Source organism: Nesoenas mayeri (assembly GCF_963082525.1).
Source record: "Nesoenas mayeri genome assembly, chromosome: 4".
Taxonomy (NCBI): domain Eukaryota; kingdom Metazoa; phylum Chordata; class Aves; order Columbiformes; family Columbidae; genus Nesoenas; species Nesoenas mayeri.
Genome location: NC_137540.1, coordinates 77,667,810 through 77,685,891, shown reverse-complemented (window position 1 = coordinate 77,685,891; position 18,082 = coordinate 77,667,810). Strand labels below are relative to the sequence as shown.

Here is an 18,082-nt window from a genome sequence, read left to right as displayed (position 1 = left end):
GGGGGGCAGGGGGCGCTGAGCAGAGCGGGAGCCGTTCCCAGCAGGAGCCAGACAGCAGCTCTCCTCTTTATTGAACAAGGGGGGAGGGCATCCAGAGAGGGGGGGCCCTCTGTCCCGGGGTGGGGCTGCGCAGGCAGGGGTCCCTGCTGCTGGCGCTGCCAGGGGACGCCAGCGCCGGCACGGGACACGGACACGCGTGGGTCACACTGTCCCACCGCGACACGGACACCCGCCGCAAGGGGGCTGCAGCCCCGCAGCACCGGGCGGCGGAAGCAGCGCAGCCCCCGCCCCGCGGTCACTTCTTGAGGAGCTGCGCCCGGGCGCGGTTCAGCTTCTCGGCCACGGAGGCGTCGGTGCCGGCGCCGCACTTGGACAGGACGAAATTCATCTCGGCCTCGCTCTTGTGCTCGATGGCGGCGTCGGCCGCCTGCTCCAGGTCCCTGCGGCACAGCGGGAGCTGCGGGGGGGACGGGGGGACAGGATCCCCAGCCCCCACTCCACCCACACTGGGGGCTTGGGCGGCCCCTGCACCCCCCCAGCTGCAGAGGAGGATGCTCAATGTGCCCCCAGCACCAACCCCTGCTCCCGGGGATCGCACCCCCACCCGGCTCCCCAGAGCCCCCCAAGCCCCCAGCCCCGCTGCACGAGGACCCCGCGGCTCCCAGGGGCTCTGACCCTGCCCCACACCCCCCACACCCCAACTCACCCCACCAGGACGAAGGCCTTGACGCGCTGCTCGGGGGTGACCCGGGGTGCGTATTTCTTGGCCTCGTAGCGGTTGTGGTGCTTCACCGCGATCTCCACAAAGGGCTGGAGGGGACGGGGGGGCGGGGGGCTGCTCTCCTGCTCCCAAAGCTCCAGCCCTCACCCCACAGCCCCCCCGGGCAGGAAAACCCTTACCAGGTACCCGATGGGCGACTTCTTGCTCTTGGAGAACTTCTCCATCTCCTCCCAGTCCCCGCGGGTGGCCAAGGCGCTGATCTTCAGCCACCAGTACCTGCGGACACAGGTCACACCGGGTCCAGTCATTTTGGTTGGAAAAGCCCCTCAAGGTCATGGAGTCCAACCATAACCCACCCTGTCCCTGCCCCATGTCCTGAGAACCTCGTGTCCGTCTGTCCAACCCTCCAGGGCTGGTGACTCCAGCACTGCCCTGGGCAGCCTGTTCAATGCCCCACAGCCCTTTGGGGAAGAAATTGTTCCCACATCCAACCTCAACCTCCCCTGGGCAACTTGAGGCCGTTTCCTCTGCTCCTGGCGCTTGTTCCTGGGGAGCAGAGCCCGACCCCCCTGGCTCCAAGCTCCTTTCAGGTAGTTCAGAGCTCAGAAGGTCTCCCCTCAGCTCCTGTTCTCCAGCTGAACCCCCAGGTCCCTCAGCCGCTCCATCACACTTGTGCTCCAGCCCCTCACCAGCTCCGGTCCCTTCTCTCCACTCGCTCCAGCACCTCAAGCCCTTTCTCGGCACGAGGGCCCAAAACTGCCCCAGGATTCATAGTTTGTCCCCCCCAGGTCCCAGCACAGGGACGGTCGCTGCCCTGGGCCTGCTGGCCACACCAGTGCTGGTACCAGCCAGGATGCTGGTGGCCCCTTGGCCACCTGGGCACACGCTGGCTCATGTTCAGCCGCTGGCACCAACACCCCCAGGGCCTTTTCTTCCAGGCACTTTGCAGTCGCTCTTAGGTTGGATATCAGGAAACATTTTTTCCCAGAACAGGCTGTTGGGCACTGGAACAGGCTGCCCAGTACTGGAACAGGCTGCCCGGCACTGGAACAGGCTGCCGGGCACTGGAACAGGCTGTTGGGCACTGGAACAGGCTGTTGGGCACTGGAACAGGCTGCCCAGTACTGGAACAGGCTGCCCGGCACTGGAACAGGCTGCCGGGCACTGGAACAGGCTGCCCAGTACTGGAACAGGCTGCCCAGTACTGGAACAGGCTGCCCAGTACTGGAACAGGCTGCCCAGTACTGGAACAGGCTGCCGGGCACTGGAACAGGCTGCCCAGTACTGGAACAGGCTGCCCAGTACTGGAACAGGCTGCCCAGTACTGGAACAGGCTGTTGGGCGCTGGAACAGGCTGCCGGGCACTGGAACAGGCTGCCGGGCACTGGAACAGGCTGTTGGGCACTGGAACAGGCTGCCCAGTACTGGAACAGGCTGCCGGGCACTGGAACAGGCTGCCCAGTACTGGAACAGGCTGTTGGGCGCTGGAACAGGCTGCCAGGCACTGGAACGGGCTGCCTGGGGCAGCGGGGGTTCCCCATCCCTGGAGGTGTCTCCAAGATGTGCAGATGAGGCTCTCGGGGACTTGGGTTAGTGCTCGATTTAAGTTGCGGTTGGACTCAATGATCTTAAGGGTCTTTTCCAACCAAAACAATTCTGTGATTCTTCCTCAGGTGCAGCGTTCATGGGGGTGTTGTAACCCCAGCACAGGACCCGGCACTTGGCCTTGGTGACCCTTGGACAACTGGCCTCAGCCCATCGATCCAGCGGGTCCAGATCCTCTGTATGGCCACCCCACCCTCCAGCAGATCAACACCCCTCGAGCTGCCAGTTCCCCGGTGCCCAGCGCGGTTCCTGCCCGGGCCGAGCCCCTGGGACCGACCTCTTGTCGGGGATCTTGAACTCGCGGTACAGCTGCTCCGCGCGCTTGTGGTGCCCGTCCAGGATGAGGTTGGTGACGGTGTCGTGCAGCGACAGGTCCAGGTAGGGCTTGTCCAGGTCCTCCTGCAGGTGACGCTGGAGCCGCAGCAGCTTGATCTGCTCCTCCGTGGCCTGGGGAGCGGAACGCGGGGCTGAGCGGCGCCGTCCCCGGCAGTGACCGCGGAGGCCCAGCCCGTCCCCGTGGCGATGCCCACGGGCCTCGCCGGCTGCGCTCACCTTGGCAGCAAACTCATTCTTGGCTTTGTAGTACTCGTCCACGGCGTTCTGCAGAGCGCCCACCCGGCCCTCCAGGCGCTGGGGAGAGAACACGCTCGGCTCAGCCCCTCCAGCGCGGGGTCGCGCTGCGGCGTGACGCCTTGAACTGCCCCCATCCTCTGCCAAACAACGGACCCAGCAGTGGCGTATGCTGTGCCTTAAACATCTGCTTTTTGCAATTTTGGGCAGGAAAAGACAGGTGGCCGTGGAGGCAGACACCCCATCTTTTCTCTTTCAAGATCTCTATGAAACGAAGGCATACATTTTTCACAGTATCACAGTATGTTTGGGATTGGAAGGGACCTCAAAAGCTCATCCAGTGCAATCCCCCCATGGAGCAGGAACACCCAGATGAGGTCGCACAGGAAGGTGTCCAGGCGGGTTGGAATGTCTGCACAGAAGGAGACTCCACAACCCCCTGGGCAGCCTGTTCCAGGCTCTGCCACCCTCACCGGGAAGAAGTTTTTTCTCAAATTTAAGTGGAACCTCTTGTGTTCCAGCTTGATCCCATTACCCCTTGTCCTATCATTGTTTGCCACCGAGAAGAGCCTGGCTCCATCCTCATGGCACTCACCCTTTATATATTTATAAACATTAATAAGGTCACCCCTCAGTCTCCTCTTCTCCAAACTGAAGAGCCCCAGCTCCCTCAGCCTTTCCTCACACGGGAGATGCTCCACTCCCTTCAGCATCTTTGTTGCCCTGCGCTGGACCCTCTCCAGCAGTTCCCTGTCCTTCTTTTTTTTAAGATAAAGACAAATAACAGCGTTGCTGTCAAGGCCTCGGTCCTAATTGAGATGACCAAGATGGGTCACCTAGCACACAACCAACCACCAAGAAAATCACCAACCAGCAGCCGCCCCGACGGACAAAACGACCCACGTCTGTCGGCACGGTGACCGCACCTCTGGTTTTAACACCAGCTCGTTCCTGGAACAACCCTCCCGGTCAGCACAACGAGCGAGCGGAGGGACAGGACCCCCTGCCCGGCCCCGCACCGAGCGGGCCATGGACCCTCCTCGCCGGGACACCCCGCAGCCGCCGGCTCTGCGGTGCGTGTGCGCGGTGGTTCTGTCTCACTGTGGTTGTGTGTGTGTCGTGCAGCACCGACCAAGCTTCCGTACCCCCCACAAGCTGGAGCAGTGGAACGGGGAGCTCCTACTCTTCGTCTGATAACCTGCCTCTCCTTTTCCTCTGTCTCTTTCTAACTATTCTGGGCACATAAGAGAAGCATCTTGCGAGGTTTGTTGTTAAAGTTTTTATGATCTAGTTACAAACTTTTGCCGAGCCGCTATTTGCCATAATCCCACTGAGTGGTGCCCAGTAAAGTCGTGATTTAACTGAACCTCTCGGGTGATTGTTGTCACTCTGTGTCACTGCATAGAGTGCTCCAAAATGAACCTTTGCCCTCAGCCCCATGGAGCGGGGACGGGACGAGGGGACGGGACGCGGGGACGGGACGCGGGGACGGGACGCGGGGACGGGACGCGGGGACGGGACGAGGGGACGGGACGAGGGGACGGGACGCGGGGACGGGACGAGGGGATGGGACGCGGGGACGGGACGCGGGGACGGGAAGCGGGGACGAGACGCGGGGACGGGACGCGGGGACAGGGCAGCACCCCAGCGCCCCTGGGGGACAGGAGGGGTGGCCAGCACCCACACAGAGCCACGGCCAAGATCCGCAGGGGTCTGTGCTGATGCCCAGCGACTGGGGCCTGGGTGGGATCCTGACCCCCCACACCAGCCCGGAGCCCCCCAGCCCGTCCCCCCAGCACAGACCTTCTCGGCGTAGCTGGAGTGGACGTGGAAGTTGCCGAGCTCCTGGTGGTTGTCGTCCTGGTTGTACAGGTCCTTCAGCGTCTCCCGCTCCTGGTGCTTGCAGAACTGGGGAGCAGCGGGGGGTCAGGGAGCGAGGGGGGCGGTCAGGGAGGTGTCACCGCAGGGACAGCCCCTACCTGGCGGTACAGGCTCAGGGCCACCGGCTGGTTCTGCAGCGTCATGAAGAAGGTGCCGCGGTTCAGCTCGTTCTTCAGGTGCAGCACCACGGTGTAGACTGGGGCACAGAGCGGTTCGGGGGGGACACGGAGACCCTGCCCACCCCCATGGGCACCCCAGGGAGCTGCAGCCCCCCAGGGACCAACAGCTCCCCTCCCCTCATCCCCTCCAAACCCCCAAGGCAGGCTTGCTGCCCAGAGGCGACCAGCGCCCTCACCCAGGTCGGTGTCCCCGCTCTCGATGGCCTTGCTGAGGGCCAGCTTGCTCCGCTTCATCTTCAGCAGCAGCGGGACCTGCTCCCCGGAGCGCGGCTCGTACTCCAGCAGCTGCGGGGGGGCTGTCAGCGCGTGGCCACCGCGTCCCCCCCCGGTCACCCCATGACCCCGCCACCCCATCCCCCCGACCTTGATGGCCAGCTCCGTCCTGCCGCAGTCGTACGCCCGGGCGGCGATCTCGGAGTAGGAGATGCCCGGCGTGTCGCCCAGCTTCTGGTTGATGGCCTGGGCCACCTCCTCGTCGGACTTGTCCTTCTGCTGCACCTGGGGGGACAAACGGGAGGTCCGAGTGTGTCCCCAGAGGGGCACAGCCCCGCTGAAGCCCCCTTACCTTGTAGCAGGCCCAGTGGGCCAGGATGCGGCTGACGCCCTGGATCTCCGAGAGGCGCAGGTACTCGCAGATGCGGATGGCCAGCGGGTAGAGGCGCCGCAGGACCAGCCTGGGGACACGGGGGACAGCGGGGTGGGCGCGGGGGCTGAGGGCTGAGCCTGCGCAGCCCCTGGCCAGGGGGACGGGGACAGCGGGGACGGCCCAGCAGTGCGCTGGACACTGCCCCAGCCTGGACGGGCTGTGCTGACTCTCACCTGTCCAGCAGCACCTCGATGGTGAGACGCTTGTATCTGGGGGACAGTCAAGGGGCATCTCAGAATCGTATTAGAGAATCATTTTGGTTGGAAAAGCCCCTCAAGATCATGGAGTCCAACCATAACCCACCCTGTCCCTGCCCCATGTCCTGAGAACCTCATGTCCGTCTGTCCAGCCCTCCAGGGATGGTGACTCCAGCACTGCCCTGGGCAGCCTGTTCCAATGCCCCACAGCCCTTTGGGGAAGAAATTGTTCCCAGATCCAACCTCAACCTCCCCTGGGCAACTTGAGGCCGTTTCCTCTGCTCCTGGCGCTTGTTCCTGGGGAGCAGAGCCCGACCCCCCTGGCTCCAAGCTCCTTTCAGGCAGCTCAGAGATCAGAAGGTCTCCCCTCAGCTCCTGTTCTCCAGCTGAACCCCCAGGTCCCTCAGCCGCTCCATCACACTTGTGCTCCAGCCCCTCACCAGCTCCATTCCCTTCTCTCACTCGCTCCAGCACCTCAAGGGCTTTCATTGCACGAGGGGCCCAGAACTGCCCCAGGGTTGGCGGTTTGGGCTCCGCAGTGCCCGGTAGCCCCTGTCTCACTCCACCCGCGAGGTGGCCAGCCCGGCAGGACCAGTGGCCCCACACAGCAGCCCCGGCCCACCCTGCGCAGGGATGGCGGATACTGGGTGAAGGTGAGGGGGATGCCGATCTGGTAGTCGCGGACGGCGTTGAGCACCCGCAGGTCCTGGCACATGCGCACGAAGCCGTCGGGGGGGAACTTGTCGAGGAAGCATTTCCCGAAGGATGCAGCCTGGGGGGCGCGGGCTGGCCGTGAGGGACCCCTGCGCGGGGACGCCCCTCCGGCCCCTCCGGCCCCTCCGGCCCCGCCGACCCCCGCTCACCCTCAGCAGCGACTTCTGGGTCTCGGGCTCGTGCTCGTAGCCGGCCGCCTCGATGCACTGGCTCACGGCCTCGGGGAGCAGCTTCTGGTCCTTGATCTCCCGCAGGTACTCGTCCGCCTTCTGGCTCTCCTTCTGCGGGGGCACGGCCGTGGGGCAGCCCCAGCAGCGCGGGGAGCCCCCGTCCCACAGGGTGGTGCTGCAGCGGTGTGCATTGGAGCCCCCCTCGTACCTCGTACTCCTTCTGCGCCTCCAGCAGCAGAGCCCCCGGCGCCATGGAGGCGATGCGGAAGATCTCCTGGCTGGCTTCTGTGGGACGGGGGAAACACCGAGAGGCTGCCACCTGCCCCCGCTGCGACCCGCTCCTCACTGTCCCCACACAGTTCAGGACCCTGGGCAGCCCCTGCCAGCACTGCCCTTCGGTGCCCAACGATGGGCAGCTCAGGGTGGCTCCTCCAGCCCTGGGGACCGCAGCCCCCGTCAACACTGACCCAAGGGGATGGGGACAGGGCTGCTGTGGGGACAGCTCTGCTCGGGACACACGATGGTGGCAGCGGTGCGGGAGGTGAGGAACCGCTGTGTCCAGCTGTGCCCGGCCTCAGTGCGCCCTGGGGGCTCTGGCAGCACTGGGGGGCTCCGGCAGCACTGGGGGTTCTGGCAGCACTGGGGGGCTCTGGCAGCACTGGGGGGCTCCGGCAGCACTGGGGGTTCTGGCAGCACTGGGGGGCTCTGGCAGCACTGAGGGGGCTCTGGCAGCACTGAGGGGGCTCTGGCAGCACTGGGGGGGCTCAGCCTGCAAGACCCTGCTCTGGGCACGGGGGCTCGGCAGAGCTGGCACAGGAGGGGACCAGCCCCAGCGCGGCGCTGGGGACGGAGGAGCCCAGGGCCAGGGGGTCGCTGGGGGCCTCAGCACCCGCAGTGCCCGGCGGGGGGTCCCGCTCGGCATCGCCCCCTGGCCCCGTCTCACCTGGGATCTCGTGCAGGAACTCGTGGGAGGAGCGGGACAGGATCCGCACCCCGTCCAGCTCGGGCACCAGGAACGAGTCCTCGTCCAGGACAAAGCTGCGCTGCCGCTAAGGGCTGGGAGAGCGGCTGCGGCGCAGCACAGACAGACAGACAGACAGACAGACCCCACAGCCCCTGCCCCCCTTCCTGCAGAGACCAGCCCTGGCAGGGGCAGGAACTCCCACCCCAGCAGCCCCCCCTGTGGGACCAGGGCTGGAGCCCGGCGGGGCCAGCGCTCCCCGGCACGGGGCTTCAGTGGCCACTGGCACCGGCGGCTGAGGGGAGCAGGACCCCCTCCGGGGAGGGGCAGGGCCAGGGGTGACAGCAGGGCTTGGGGGCTGAGACGTGGGGGCTGAGGGGTGACAGGAGGGGGTTTGGTGCTGGGGATGGGACAGGGACATCATGGCAGAACTGCAGAGGAGAGGAACAGGTTCAGCCTCCTCTGACCACCCTGGGGGCCACGGGCGCTCCTGGAGCCCCCTCACCCGTGGTGGCCCAGGAGGGACGGGGGGGCCGTAGGTGGGTCTGGCCGTGGGGAACGAGCATCCAAAGGATACCGGATGCACTCCGCGGAGTTCCCCACCACCATGAGCTGCCGCTCCCAGGCCAGCACCACGGCGCGCTGCCGGCTGCGGGGACGCAGGCACCTGCGGGAGCCCCGGCTGAGCCCCGGCCCCTCGCAGCCCCCGCGCCGGGACCCACCGGGTCCTGTGCGTCGCAGGGCGCAGCCACTGCCACGGCCCGGGCTACCAGAGGAGCTGGGGGGCACGGCCGCGGGCCACTCACCAAACCATCTGCCGGGGTGGGGATCGGATGCTGCAGTTGAACTCACAGATCTTCTCCTGCGGAGAGACAGAAAGAGAGCTGGGGCAGGAGGACATGGCACAGGGACAAGCGGCACCGCGTGGGCACCGGGGACATGTGCCGGGGACAAGCGGCACAGCCCCAGCTGTATCGCGAGCACGGGGGGCGCTGCACCCTGAGCGGGTCCCGTGGGAGCAGCCGGCCCTGTCACAGCTCTGGGGACAGCGCGGGACGCGGCTGACGCAGCGGAGGGGCGAGCACGGGGTGAGCACCGCACCGAGCGTGACACGTTCCTGCTGCACAGAGAGCGAGGAGCTGCTGGTGGAGTCACAGCTGGTTTGGGTTGGAGGGCCCTCCCCAGCCCCCCAGTCCCCCGGCCATGACAGGGACATCTGCAGCAGCGCAGGGTGCTCAGAGCCCGTCCAGCCTGGCCTGGGATGTCTCCGGGATGGTTCATGTCTCTGGGTCCCTGCCCAGGCTCTCACTGCCCTCAGGGGCAACTGAGACCCAGCAAGTGAAGGAAGGTGAAAGGAAAACCATAGAATCACTAAATCCCGGGCTCAGGGACCGCAGGGATCGCCTGGTACAACCTTCTGTGGCACAAGCCCAGTCTAGACCAGCCGGCCCAGCCCTGCCCAGCTGGATCCTAAACGTGCCCAGTGCCGGGAACCAGCCCTGCCCTGGGGAGATTCCAGCGACCAGCTGTTCTCACCGGGAACAATTTCCCCCTGGTCTCCCATCAAATCTCCCCAGGAGCCACCGGTACCCACGGCCCCGCGGCTCCTCCACGGGACTCCGGTACAAGGGGCGTCTCACCTGCGCCGGAGCCGCCTCTGGCTCCGGGCCGCGGGACGAGCTTTGCCGAGCCGCCGGCTCTCGGGCCGGGGAGGCACCAGCCCCCGGCAGCACCAGCCCCACAGCGCAGGGGAACCCGCAGCCGAAGCGGCCGCGCCAGCCGCGGTGACACGGCGGAGCCTGCCCGGAAACGGCACCGGGACCAGCGCGCGTGGGTACGGACATAACAGAACTGCGACCAGCGGGGAATGTAATTAGTGGTGGGATGTTAATCTGGAGGGAGTTTGGACTGAGAGGGAGCTGCCAAACCAGCAAAATGGTGGGTCCAGAGTACAAGAAGTGGGGAGTCCAGTACAAAATCCGGCTAGGACAGAAGAGGGGGATCTCCCGAGGGCAGGACCTGCCTGGGTCCACGGGGACCCCCAGGGAACGCGCACGGACATCCCACCAGCCGAGTGACACCGCAGCGCTGTGGAGACACCAGGGGACACTGACCTTGAGCGTGGCCAGCCCCATCCAGAGGTAGCCGGTGTCGGTGAACAGGGCCAGGCAGCGGTGGTTGAAGGACACGGCCAGCTGCAGGTAGGCGCCGGCGGAGGGGCTCAGCCCAGGGGGGGTCTGCAATGGGGACGGGGACAGGGTTACACCTGGGGACACGCTCTGGGGACAGGGGATGTGACACACACCTGCACCAAAGGGCCTGAGGATGGGGAGAGCGGGGGTGTCACATCCCGCCCTGCACCCTGTTAACCCTCAGCCCTTTGTCCCCAGCCAGGACGGGGACAGGTGTTCCCGGTGCACACCCTGCCCACGGGACAGCTGGGACAGGTGTACCCGGTGTACACCCTGCCCACGGGACAGCGGGGACAGATGTACCCGGTGTACACCCTGCCCACGGGACAGCAGGGACAGGTGTTCCCGGTGCACACCCTGCCCACGGGACAGCAGGGACAGGTGTTTCCGGTGTACACCCTGCCCACGGGACAGCAGGGACAGGTGTACCCGGTGCACACCCTGCCCACGGGACAGCAGGGACAGGTGTTTCCGGTGTACACCCTGCCCACGGGACAGCGGGGACAGATGTACCCGGTGTACACCCTGCCCACGGGACAGCGGGGACAGGTGTACCCGGTGTACACCCTGCCCACGGGACAGCGGGGACAGGAGCTGCCGGTGAGTGCTGGGGGACACTCATGGGACGCTGGGGCAGGGGAGGGACCTGCCAGTGAGTGTTCAGGGCTGGAAAGCATTTTATGGGACACTGATGACAAGAGAGGGACCTGCCAGCAGGTGTTTGGGGCTGAAGAGCACCCATGGGACACTGGGGGCAGGAGAAGGACCTGCCAGCAGGTGCTGGGGGCTGCAGAGCACCCCATGGGACATTTGGGACACAAGGACCTCACAGCAGGTGCTGGAGAGCACTCATGGGACAGTGGGGACAGTGGAGGGGACAGGGGAGGGACACCCCGCGGGTCGCTCACCACCACGGAGCAGGAGGTGTTGTCCAGCAGGTAGAGGTCCTGTCCCACCGCCAGCAGCACGATGGTCACCCTGTCCTGGGACAGCACGGCCCAGCAGGACGGTGGCTTCTGCAGACCTGCCGGGCACCAGCGTCACCCCCTGCGCCGGCCGGCGGCGGGGACAGCGGGGGCGACACGCACCGGGGACCTCGGGCATCCTGCGCAGCTTCAGGTCGTCGATGTTGGTGGCCAGGGAGAAGCGGTGGGCGCCGGTGAGGATGGCCACGCCGGTGCCGTACTCGGTGTGGAAAACCTTCGCCTCCAGCACGTGGTTCTGCAGCACCTCCTGTGCCGTGGGGGAGAGCGGGGCTGGGGGCGCTCAGCACCGCACTGCTGCCACCACTCGGGGACAAAGCCCCGGGGGCAGGCGAGCCGGCCCTGCGCTGCGGTGCTGGTGGAGACACAGCCCAAGGGACTTGATCCTGTGGTGACAGGGGATCGTCCTGGCCCCAGGGGCCACGGGGACAGCTGCCAGCTCATAGAGAACTGCTTTGCTTGGAAAAGCCCCTCAGGATCATGGAGTCCAACCATAACCCGCCCTGTCCCTGCCCCATGTCCTGAGACCCTCATGTCCGTCTGTCCAGCCCTCCAGGGATGGTGACTCCAGCACTGCCCTGGGCAGCCTGTTCAATGCCCCACAGCCCTTTGGGGAAGAAATTGTTCCCACATCCAACCTCAACCTCCCCTGGGCAACTTGAGGCCGTTTCCTCTGCTCCTGGCGCTTGTTCCTGGGGAGCAGAGCCCGACCCCCCTGGCTCCAAGCTCCTTTCAGGCAGGTCAGAGATCAGAAGGTCTCCCCTCAGCTCCTGTTCTCCAGCTGAACCCCCAGGTCCCTCAGCCGCTCCATCACATTGTGCTCCAGCCCCTCACCAGCTCCGGTCCCTTCTCTCACTCGCTCCAGCACCTCAAGCCCTTGCTTGGTGTGAGGGACCCAGAACTGACCCCCGGATTCGGGGTTTGGCTCATTCACCCCCAAGGGCCGCAGCCCAGTGGGGGAGCACTCGAGGAGGCCCCGCAGCGCTCGGTTCCCCATCCCAAGCCCAACCCACGCACCCCAGTCCCGTCCCACTCACGTTGCCCATGCTGAAGTGGCGCTTGAACTCGCAGAAGAGGTTGTAGATGAGGACGGTGCCGTCCTCCTGGATGCACAGCAGGTCCTCGCTGGCGGTCCAGCCCAGCTGCACCAGCTGCCCGCTCTTCCACTGCGGTGGGACACGCCTGAGCGCGCTGGGGGCCGCTCGATGGCCGCCCGACCCAGAGATGTCCCTCCAGGGCCGTACACGAAGCCCACGGCCACAGTTGGGTGTCTGGAGGTGCGACAGCCCTGGCTGCCCCAGCTCGGCAGCTCACAGCAGCTGTCCCTGTCCCTGACGCCCCCACTGCCCTGTGCCCACCCAGCGGGGAAGGGACAACGCTCCTGGGCCACCAACACTGTGGGGACCGTCCCCAGCCCGTTCCCTGTCCCTGGGGCTGGGCAGCCCCCTTCTCCCTGCAGCTCCCCCACCTCCGAGCTGCCGCCAGGGCTGTGGAGCCGCACGGAGCCATCGCGCGGGGAGCTCGGGGTGCCGAGGGCACGCGGCAGCACCCGCTGCCCCGCGGAGACCAGCGGGACGGCGAGTGGCGCGGGCAGAGGTGGCCGCGGTCACACAGCCCCGCGAGTCACCCTGCGGTGCCAAGCGCCTGCAGTGCCACCGGCGACCCCGGCCCCTGCCCACGGGTTTATCGGTGCGAGGGGCAGCGAGGGGACCGCGCCGAGCTCCCCGGCACGCCGCGAACCCCCGAGCAGCGCGGCGCGGCCGAGCCGCTCACCGGCATGGCGGCCAGCAGCAGCCCCGACGCCGAGTAGATCTCCAGCAGCGGGCGGGCGCCGGGGGACTTCTCCCTGCGGGCGCTGCTCCTCAGCAGGGCTGCGGGCGGGAAGGGGCCGCCTGAGCCGCGCTCACCGCCGGGCTCCGGGACGGCCCCCGGCCGCGGGTCCTGCCCCAGTGCGGGGTCCCGGGGACCAGCCCCACCTATGGGCCCCCCGTACGGGGCGGCCGCCACCAGGCAGTCCCGCAGGTCCTCCCGCAGCCCCCACTCCATGGCGTACAGCTCCACCTTCCTGTGGGGACAGACAGACGGACAGAGGGACGCGGAGCTACAGACAGTGCGCACCCCCCAGCCAGCCCCGGGACCCATGGTCGCCCCGGGACCCCCTGTTTAGCCCTGGGGGACCCACGCCCAGCGCAGGACCCCCAGTCCAGCCCCAGGACCCCCCGGCAGCCCCCTCATCCGGTCCCCAGACCGCCCGTCGTGCCCCCGGACCCCCTGCCCAGCCCCACGACCCATGGCTGCCCCTGCACCTCCTCGCCCGGCCCCAGGACCCCCGTCCGGCCCCGGGACCCCCCCGGCGCCCGGTTCAGCCCCAGGATCCCCGTGCAGCCCCAGGGTCCATGGCCAGCCCCGAGCAGCCCCCGCCCAGCCCCGGCCCCTCACCGGTAGAAGGCCTCCTCGCCCAGCGGGTTCCAGTTGGCCGTGTAGCAGTCCATGGTGCCGGTGCCGGTGCCGGGCGGACCGGGCGCTGCCGGCAGCACCGCCGCTGCCCACTCCCTGCCCGCGCTTCCGCCCGGCCCGCCCCGCCCCGCCGCGACGCCGCGCCGGCCGCCGCCATCTTCAGTGAGGGCACGGGGAGAGGGGGAAGGGAACCGCCGCCATCTTCAGTGAGGGCACGGGGAGAGGGGGAAGGGAACCGCCGCCATCTTCAGTGAGGGCACGGGGAGAGGGGGAAGGGAACCGCCGCCATCTTCAGTGAGGGCACGGGGAGAGGGGGAAGGGAACCGCCGCCATCTTCAGTGAGGGCACGGGGAGATGGGGAAGGGAACCGCCGCCATCTTCAGTGAGGGCACGGGGAGAGGGGGAAGGGAACCGCCGCCATCTTCAGTGTGGGCACGGGGAGAGGGGGAAAGGGAACCGCCACCATCTTCAGTGTGGGCACGGGGAGATGGGGAAGGGAACCGCCGCCATCTTCAGTGTGGGCACGGGGAGAGGGGGAAAGGGAACCGCCACCATCTTCAGTGAGGGCACGGGGAGAGGGGGAAGGGAACCGCCGCCATCTTCAGTGTGGGCACGGGGAGAGGGGGAAAGGGAACCGCCACCATCTTCAGTGAGGGCACGGGGAGAGGGGGAAGGGAACCGCCGCCATCTTCAGTGAGGGCACGGGGAGAGGGGGAAGGGAACCGCCGCCATCTTCAGTGAGGGCACGGGGAGAGGGGGAAGGGAACCGCCGCCATCTTCAGTGAGGGCACGGGGAGAGGGGGAAGGGAACCGCCGCCATCTTCAGTGAGGGCACGGGGAGATGGGGAAGGGAACCGCCGCCATCTTCAGTGAGGGCACGGGGAGAGGGGGAAGGGAACCGCCGCCATCTTCAGTGTGGGCACGGGGAGAGGGGGAAAGGGAACCGCCACCATCTTCAGTGTGGGCACGGGGAGATGGGGAAGGGAACCGCCGCCATCTTCAGTGTGGGCACGGGGAGAGGGGGAAAGGGAACCGCCACCATCTTCAGTGAGGGCACGGGGAGAGGGGGAAGGGAACCGCCGCCATCTTCAGTGTGGGCACGGGGAGAGGGGGAAAGGGAACCGCCACCATCTTCAGTGAGGGCACGGGGAGAGGGGGAAGGGAACCGCCGCCATCTTCAGTGAGGGCACGGGGAGAAGGAAAAAGGGAGCCGCCGCCATCTTCAGTGAGGGCAGGGCTGCTCGGCGCCGCCGCCATATTAAGTGAGGGCACGGGGAGAGGGGGAAGGGAACCGCCGCCATCTTCAGTGAGGGCACGGGGAGAAGGAGAAAGGGAGCCGCCGCCATCTTCAGTGAGGGCAGGGCTGCTAGGCGCCGCCGCCATATTAAGTGAGGGCACGGCCGCCCGCAGGCTTCTAGGCCCCGTGGTGCCTTGTACCCGGGTGTCCCCTGTTCCCGCGGTGTCCTCTACCGCCACCCCTGGGGGAACCCCCAGCATCCCGAGTGTCCCTGGACCCCCCTGTCCCCCGCACGGGGGTCCTCCTGCCCCGGGCATCCAGGATGCCGCTGTCCCCAAAGTGTCCCCTGTGCCCCAGGGGCCACCTGTTCCCGTGGTGTCCCCAGGGACGCCTCTGGGACAGCTGCGGTGGCCCTGGGCCCTTCCCGCGGCAGAGCGGCACCGCCGCCCCGGCGGGCGCTGTCCCCGCACCCTGCGGGGTGTTGGCGCCCCGGGGACAGGGCTGCCGGCACAGCTGCCGGCACAGGCACACGCGCGCAAACCCGCGGGCACGGCCGCGCGCACACCGCGCTGCCACGTGCGCACACGCACCCACGTGGCTTTCCCGCAGGTCTCGATTTATTTCTCAGTGCTAAAAAACTAGAAAAGGTGTCGGCAGAGGTGTCGGCAGAGGTGTCGGCAGAGGTGTCGGCACAGGTGCCGGCAGCCGAGCGGGGCAGCTCCCGGCCCCCGCTGCCCACGCCGGGCGGGCGCCGCGGCTGCCGGGATCGGGGACGCCGAGGCGGTGTGCGGTGTGCTGGGGTTGGAGAGCAGTGGCTGTGTCTGGTGTGCCGGGTCGGGGACGCCGTGGCGGTGCCGGGGTGGCGGTGCCGTGGTCGCACGCCGCGGCAGTCCCTAGCGCGGCGGGTCCGCGGTGCTGCCGGACAGGTCGCAGCGGTAGCGGAAGATCTGGATGCAGAGCAGGTCACCGAGCGGCGAGAGGCCGGTGAACCCCACCTTCCTGAAGCCGTGGCTCTCGTAGAGCCGCTGCGCCGCCACCTGCACCATGGACGTGGACAGCACCACGGCGCTGTAGCCCCGCGCCTGGGCGAAGCGCAGCACCTGCCTGCACAGCGCCTTGGACACGCCGCGGCCGCGGTAGTCCTTGCTGACCGACATCCGCAGCAGCTCCAGGGCCGCCCCTCGGTCGGCCGGGTTCTGCGGCGGCGCCACGGCCACTGTGCCCACCACGGCCCCGCCGGCCTCCGCCACCCAGAAGCAGGAGTCGGGCGCCTGCATGTAGCTGCCCTCGATGTCGCAGAGGTCGGTGCTCAGCGCGTTCTGCACGTAGGCAGTGCAGACGAAGCGCACCATGGGCCAGGTGGCCGCCATCACCAGCGCCACGGCCGCCAGCCCCAGCAGCCAGGAGCCGGTGGCCGCCCGCACCGTGGCGAACAGCACCAGCAGCACCAGCTGCACCCGCGCCGAGCGCAGCAGGAACCGGTAGGCGGCCGGCACATGCTCCAGGAGCCCGTGGGTGAAGAGGCTCCGCACGGCCTCATAGTCCTGGTCGCGGTACTGCCGGATGCGGAAGGACGCCATGGGCGGCTGGCACCTGCGGCGCGGGGCTGTCAGCACAGGGACGGCACAGCGGCGGGAATCGCTGCCCCAGCAGCGTGCGGGCGCCCTCGGCTCCCCGTGGCTGGGCACCAGCCTGCACCCCGCTGCCAGAATTACCCTTTTCTCACCCCAAATCACCAGCCTGGCCTGGGGTGAGCACCTGGACCCCCAGCCCCCCACGGGGTTCCTGCCCCAACCCTCCTCATTCCCCGTGGGGACCCCATGGACCCCCCAGAGACACCCGTGTCACCCCAGTCCCCCTGCTGGGAACAGCCCCACGGGGTGTCTGTGCAGGTGGGGGTGACACAGGCTGGGGGCCCCATCCCCCCCGGCTGGGACCTGGGAGATTCACCCCCCAGCCCCCAGGAGCGGGTTCAGAGGACACCCCGGAGGGGGGAGCAGGGGGGCACAGAGGGAAGCCCAGGAGGATCTGGGGGTGCCTGTCCCCCCGTTCACCGAGCAGCCCCGGCACTCACCGCGGCTCCGAGTGCGCGGCAGGACTGGGCAGCCGCCCGCGTCCCGTCCTTTGCCCCGCGGCGCCGTGATGGGAGATGGGAGCGGGGCAAAGGGACACGGGCTGGGGGGACGCGGCTGCTCGGGACCGGCCAGGGGTTGTGCCCCTGCAGGGGGGGCTCAGCCACCCCCGGCGCGGGGACCCGGGGGCACATCTCCCCTTGCCCTGGGGAGGGGGCCCCGAGCTGTCGAAAAGCCCGGGGGCGTGAAGGGGAGCGTGGCCTCAGCCCCGCGCGACATCCCTCACCTTGGCAGCGTCCCCGTGCCCCCCCCACCTGCTGCTCCCGGCTCCGCCGCTGCTCCAGCCGGGACCGCGGCTGTGCCGCTCGTCCGGCTGAAAACAGGGGGGTCCGTTGCCAAACCCTGGGGGTCCGACAACCCCCCGGCACGGCGCGGGGGCCCTTCGCTTCCCGCAGCCCCGGCGCTGCGTGTGCCGGCAGAGAGATGCCGGCCCGGTCCGGCCCCGCGGCCCTTCGCGGGGGGGCTCGCCCAGCTTGTTTTCGGGGTGGGGGGGTGACAGCACCGGGGTCGTAGCCCCGGCTCGGCCCTTACCCCGGCTGGCGGCGGCTCAGAGGAAGCGGCGAGCGCAGGCGCTGCTGGGGAAGTGCTGCCGCCTCCGCCGGGACGCTGCCATTGCCCCGGCTGCTGCCACCGCCCCGGCTGCTGCCATCGCCCCGGCTGCTGCCATAGCCCCGGCTGCTGCCATTGCCCCGGCTGCTGCCATCGCCCCGGCTGCTGCCATTGCCCCGGCTGCTGCCATTGCCCCGGCTGCTGCCATCGCCCCGGCTGCTGCCATTGCCCCGGCTGCTGCCATTGCCCCGGCTGCTGCCATCGCCCCGGCTGCTGCCATCGCCCCGGCTGCTGCCATAGCCCCGGCTGCTGCCACCGCCCCGGCTGCCGCCACCGCCCCGGCTGCCGCCATCGCCCCGGCTGCTGCCATTGCCCCGGCTGCCGCCATCGCCCCGGCTGCTGCCATAGCCCCGGCTGCTGCCACCGCCCCGGCTGCTGCCATCGCCCCGGCTGCTGCCACCGCCCCGGCTGCTGCCACCGCCCCGGCTGCTGCCATCGCCCCGGCTGCTGCCACCGCCCTGGCTGCTGCCACCGCCCCGGCTGCTGCCATCGCCCCGGCTGCTGCCATCGCCCCGGCTGCTGCCACCGCCCCGGCTGCTGCCATTGCCCCGGCTGCTGCCATCGCCCCGGCTGCTGCCATCGCCCCGGCTGCGAGGCTGCGGGGTCACCTCAGCCTTGGGGAAGACTCGCGTGGGAACGGGGACACAGGCAGCCGTGGGGATGGGCTCCCCCGGGACCCCCATCACTGTCAAATCGGGGAGATGCTTTGGCGCTAGACCCCATCGACAGGGGGAACTTCTAGGGGGAGGGCTCCCTCCATCCCGCACTCTCCTTTTGGGGGGGCCCAGCCCCACCAGGGACTTTGCCCAGCCCCACCGGCCTCCCCAC

At 68.4% G+C, this 18,082-nt stretch overlaps 2 protein-coding genes across 5 annotated transcripts; both read right to left on the bottom strand.

Annotated features, from left to right (window-relative positions):
* Positions 1–14: 14 nt before the first annotated feature.
* VPS16 (VPS16 core subunit of CORVET and HOPS complexes) lies at positions 15–13,372 on the bottom strand. 4 transcript variants are annotated; one of them, XM_080343773.1, is made up of 24 exons: positions 13,259–13,372; positions 12,796–12,884; positions 12,593–12,711; positions 11,857–11,985; positions 10,925–11,069; positions 10,745–10,860; positions 9,759–9,881; positions 8,451–8,506; positions 8,222–8,311; positions 7,627–7,721; positions 6,892–6,968; positions 6,663–6,794; positions 6,444–6,571; positions 5,776–5,811; positions 5,522–5,630; positions 5,320–5,454; positions 5,133–5,241; positions 4,876–4,973; positions 4,700–4,804; positions 2,879–2,956; positions 2,604–2,773; positions 901–997; positions 707–810; positions 15–440 (listed from the first exon to the last, which is right to left on the bottom strand). In XM_080343773.1, the coding sequence occupies exons 1-24, from the start codon at positions 13,309–13,311 to the stop codon at positions 296–298; spliced, it is 2,538 nt and encodes an 845-aa protein (XP_080199899.1). In that variant the 5' UTR covers positions 13,312–13,372; the 3' UTR covers positions 15–295. The 4 variants fall into 4 exon arrangements, with proteins under 4 accessions (XP_080199899.1, XP_080199900.1, XP_080199898.1 ...); XM_080343774.1 differs by having other exon boundaries at positions 12,593–12,690; XM_080343772.1 differs by having other exon boundaries at positions 12,593–12,884.
* A 2,034-nt stretch (positions 13,373–15,406) lies between these two features.
* LOC308039668 (N-acetyltransferase family 8 member 7-like) lies at positions 15,407–16,093 on the bottom strand (the record flags this gene model as incomplete). Its single annotated transcript, XM_080343164.1, has 1 exon — positions 15,407–16,093. The coding sequence occupies one exon, from the start codon at positions 16,091–16,093 to the stop codon at positions 15,407–15,409; it is 687 nt and encodes a 228-aa protein (XP_080199290.1).
* Positions 16,094–18,082: the final 1,989 nt, after the last annotated feature.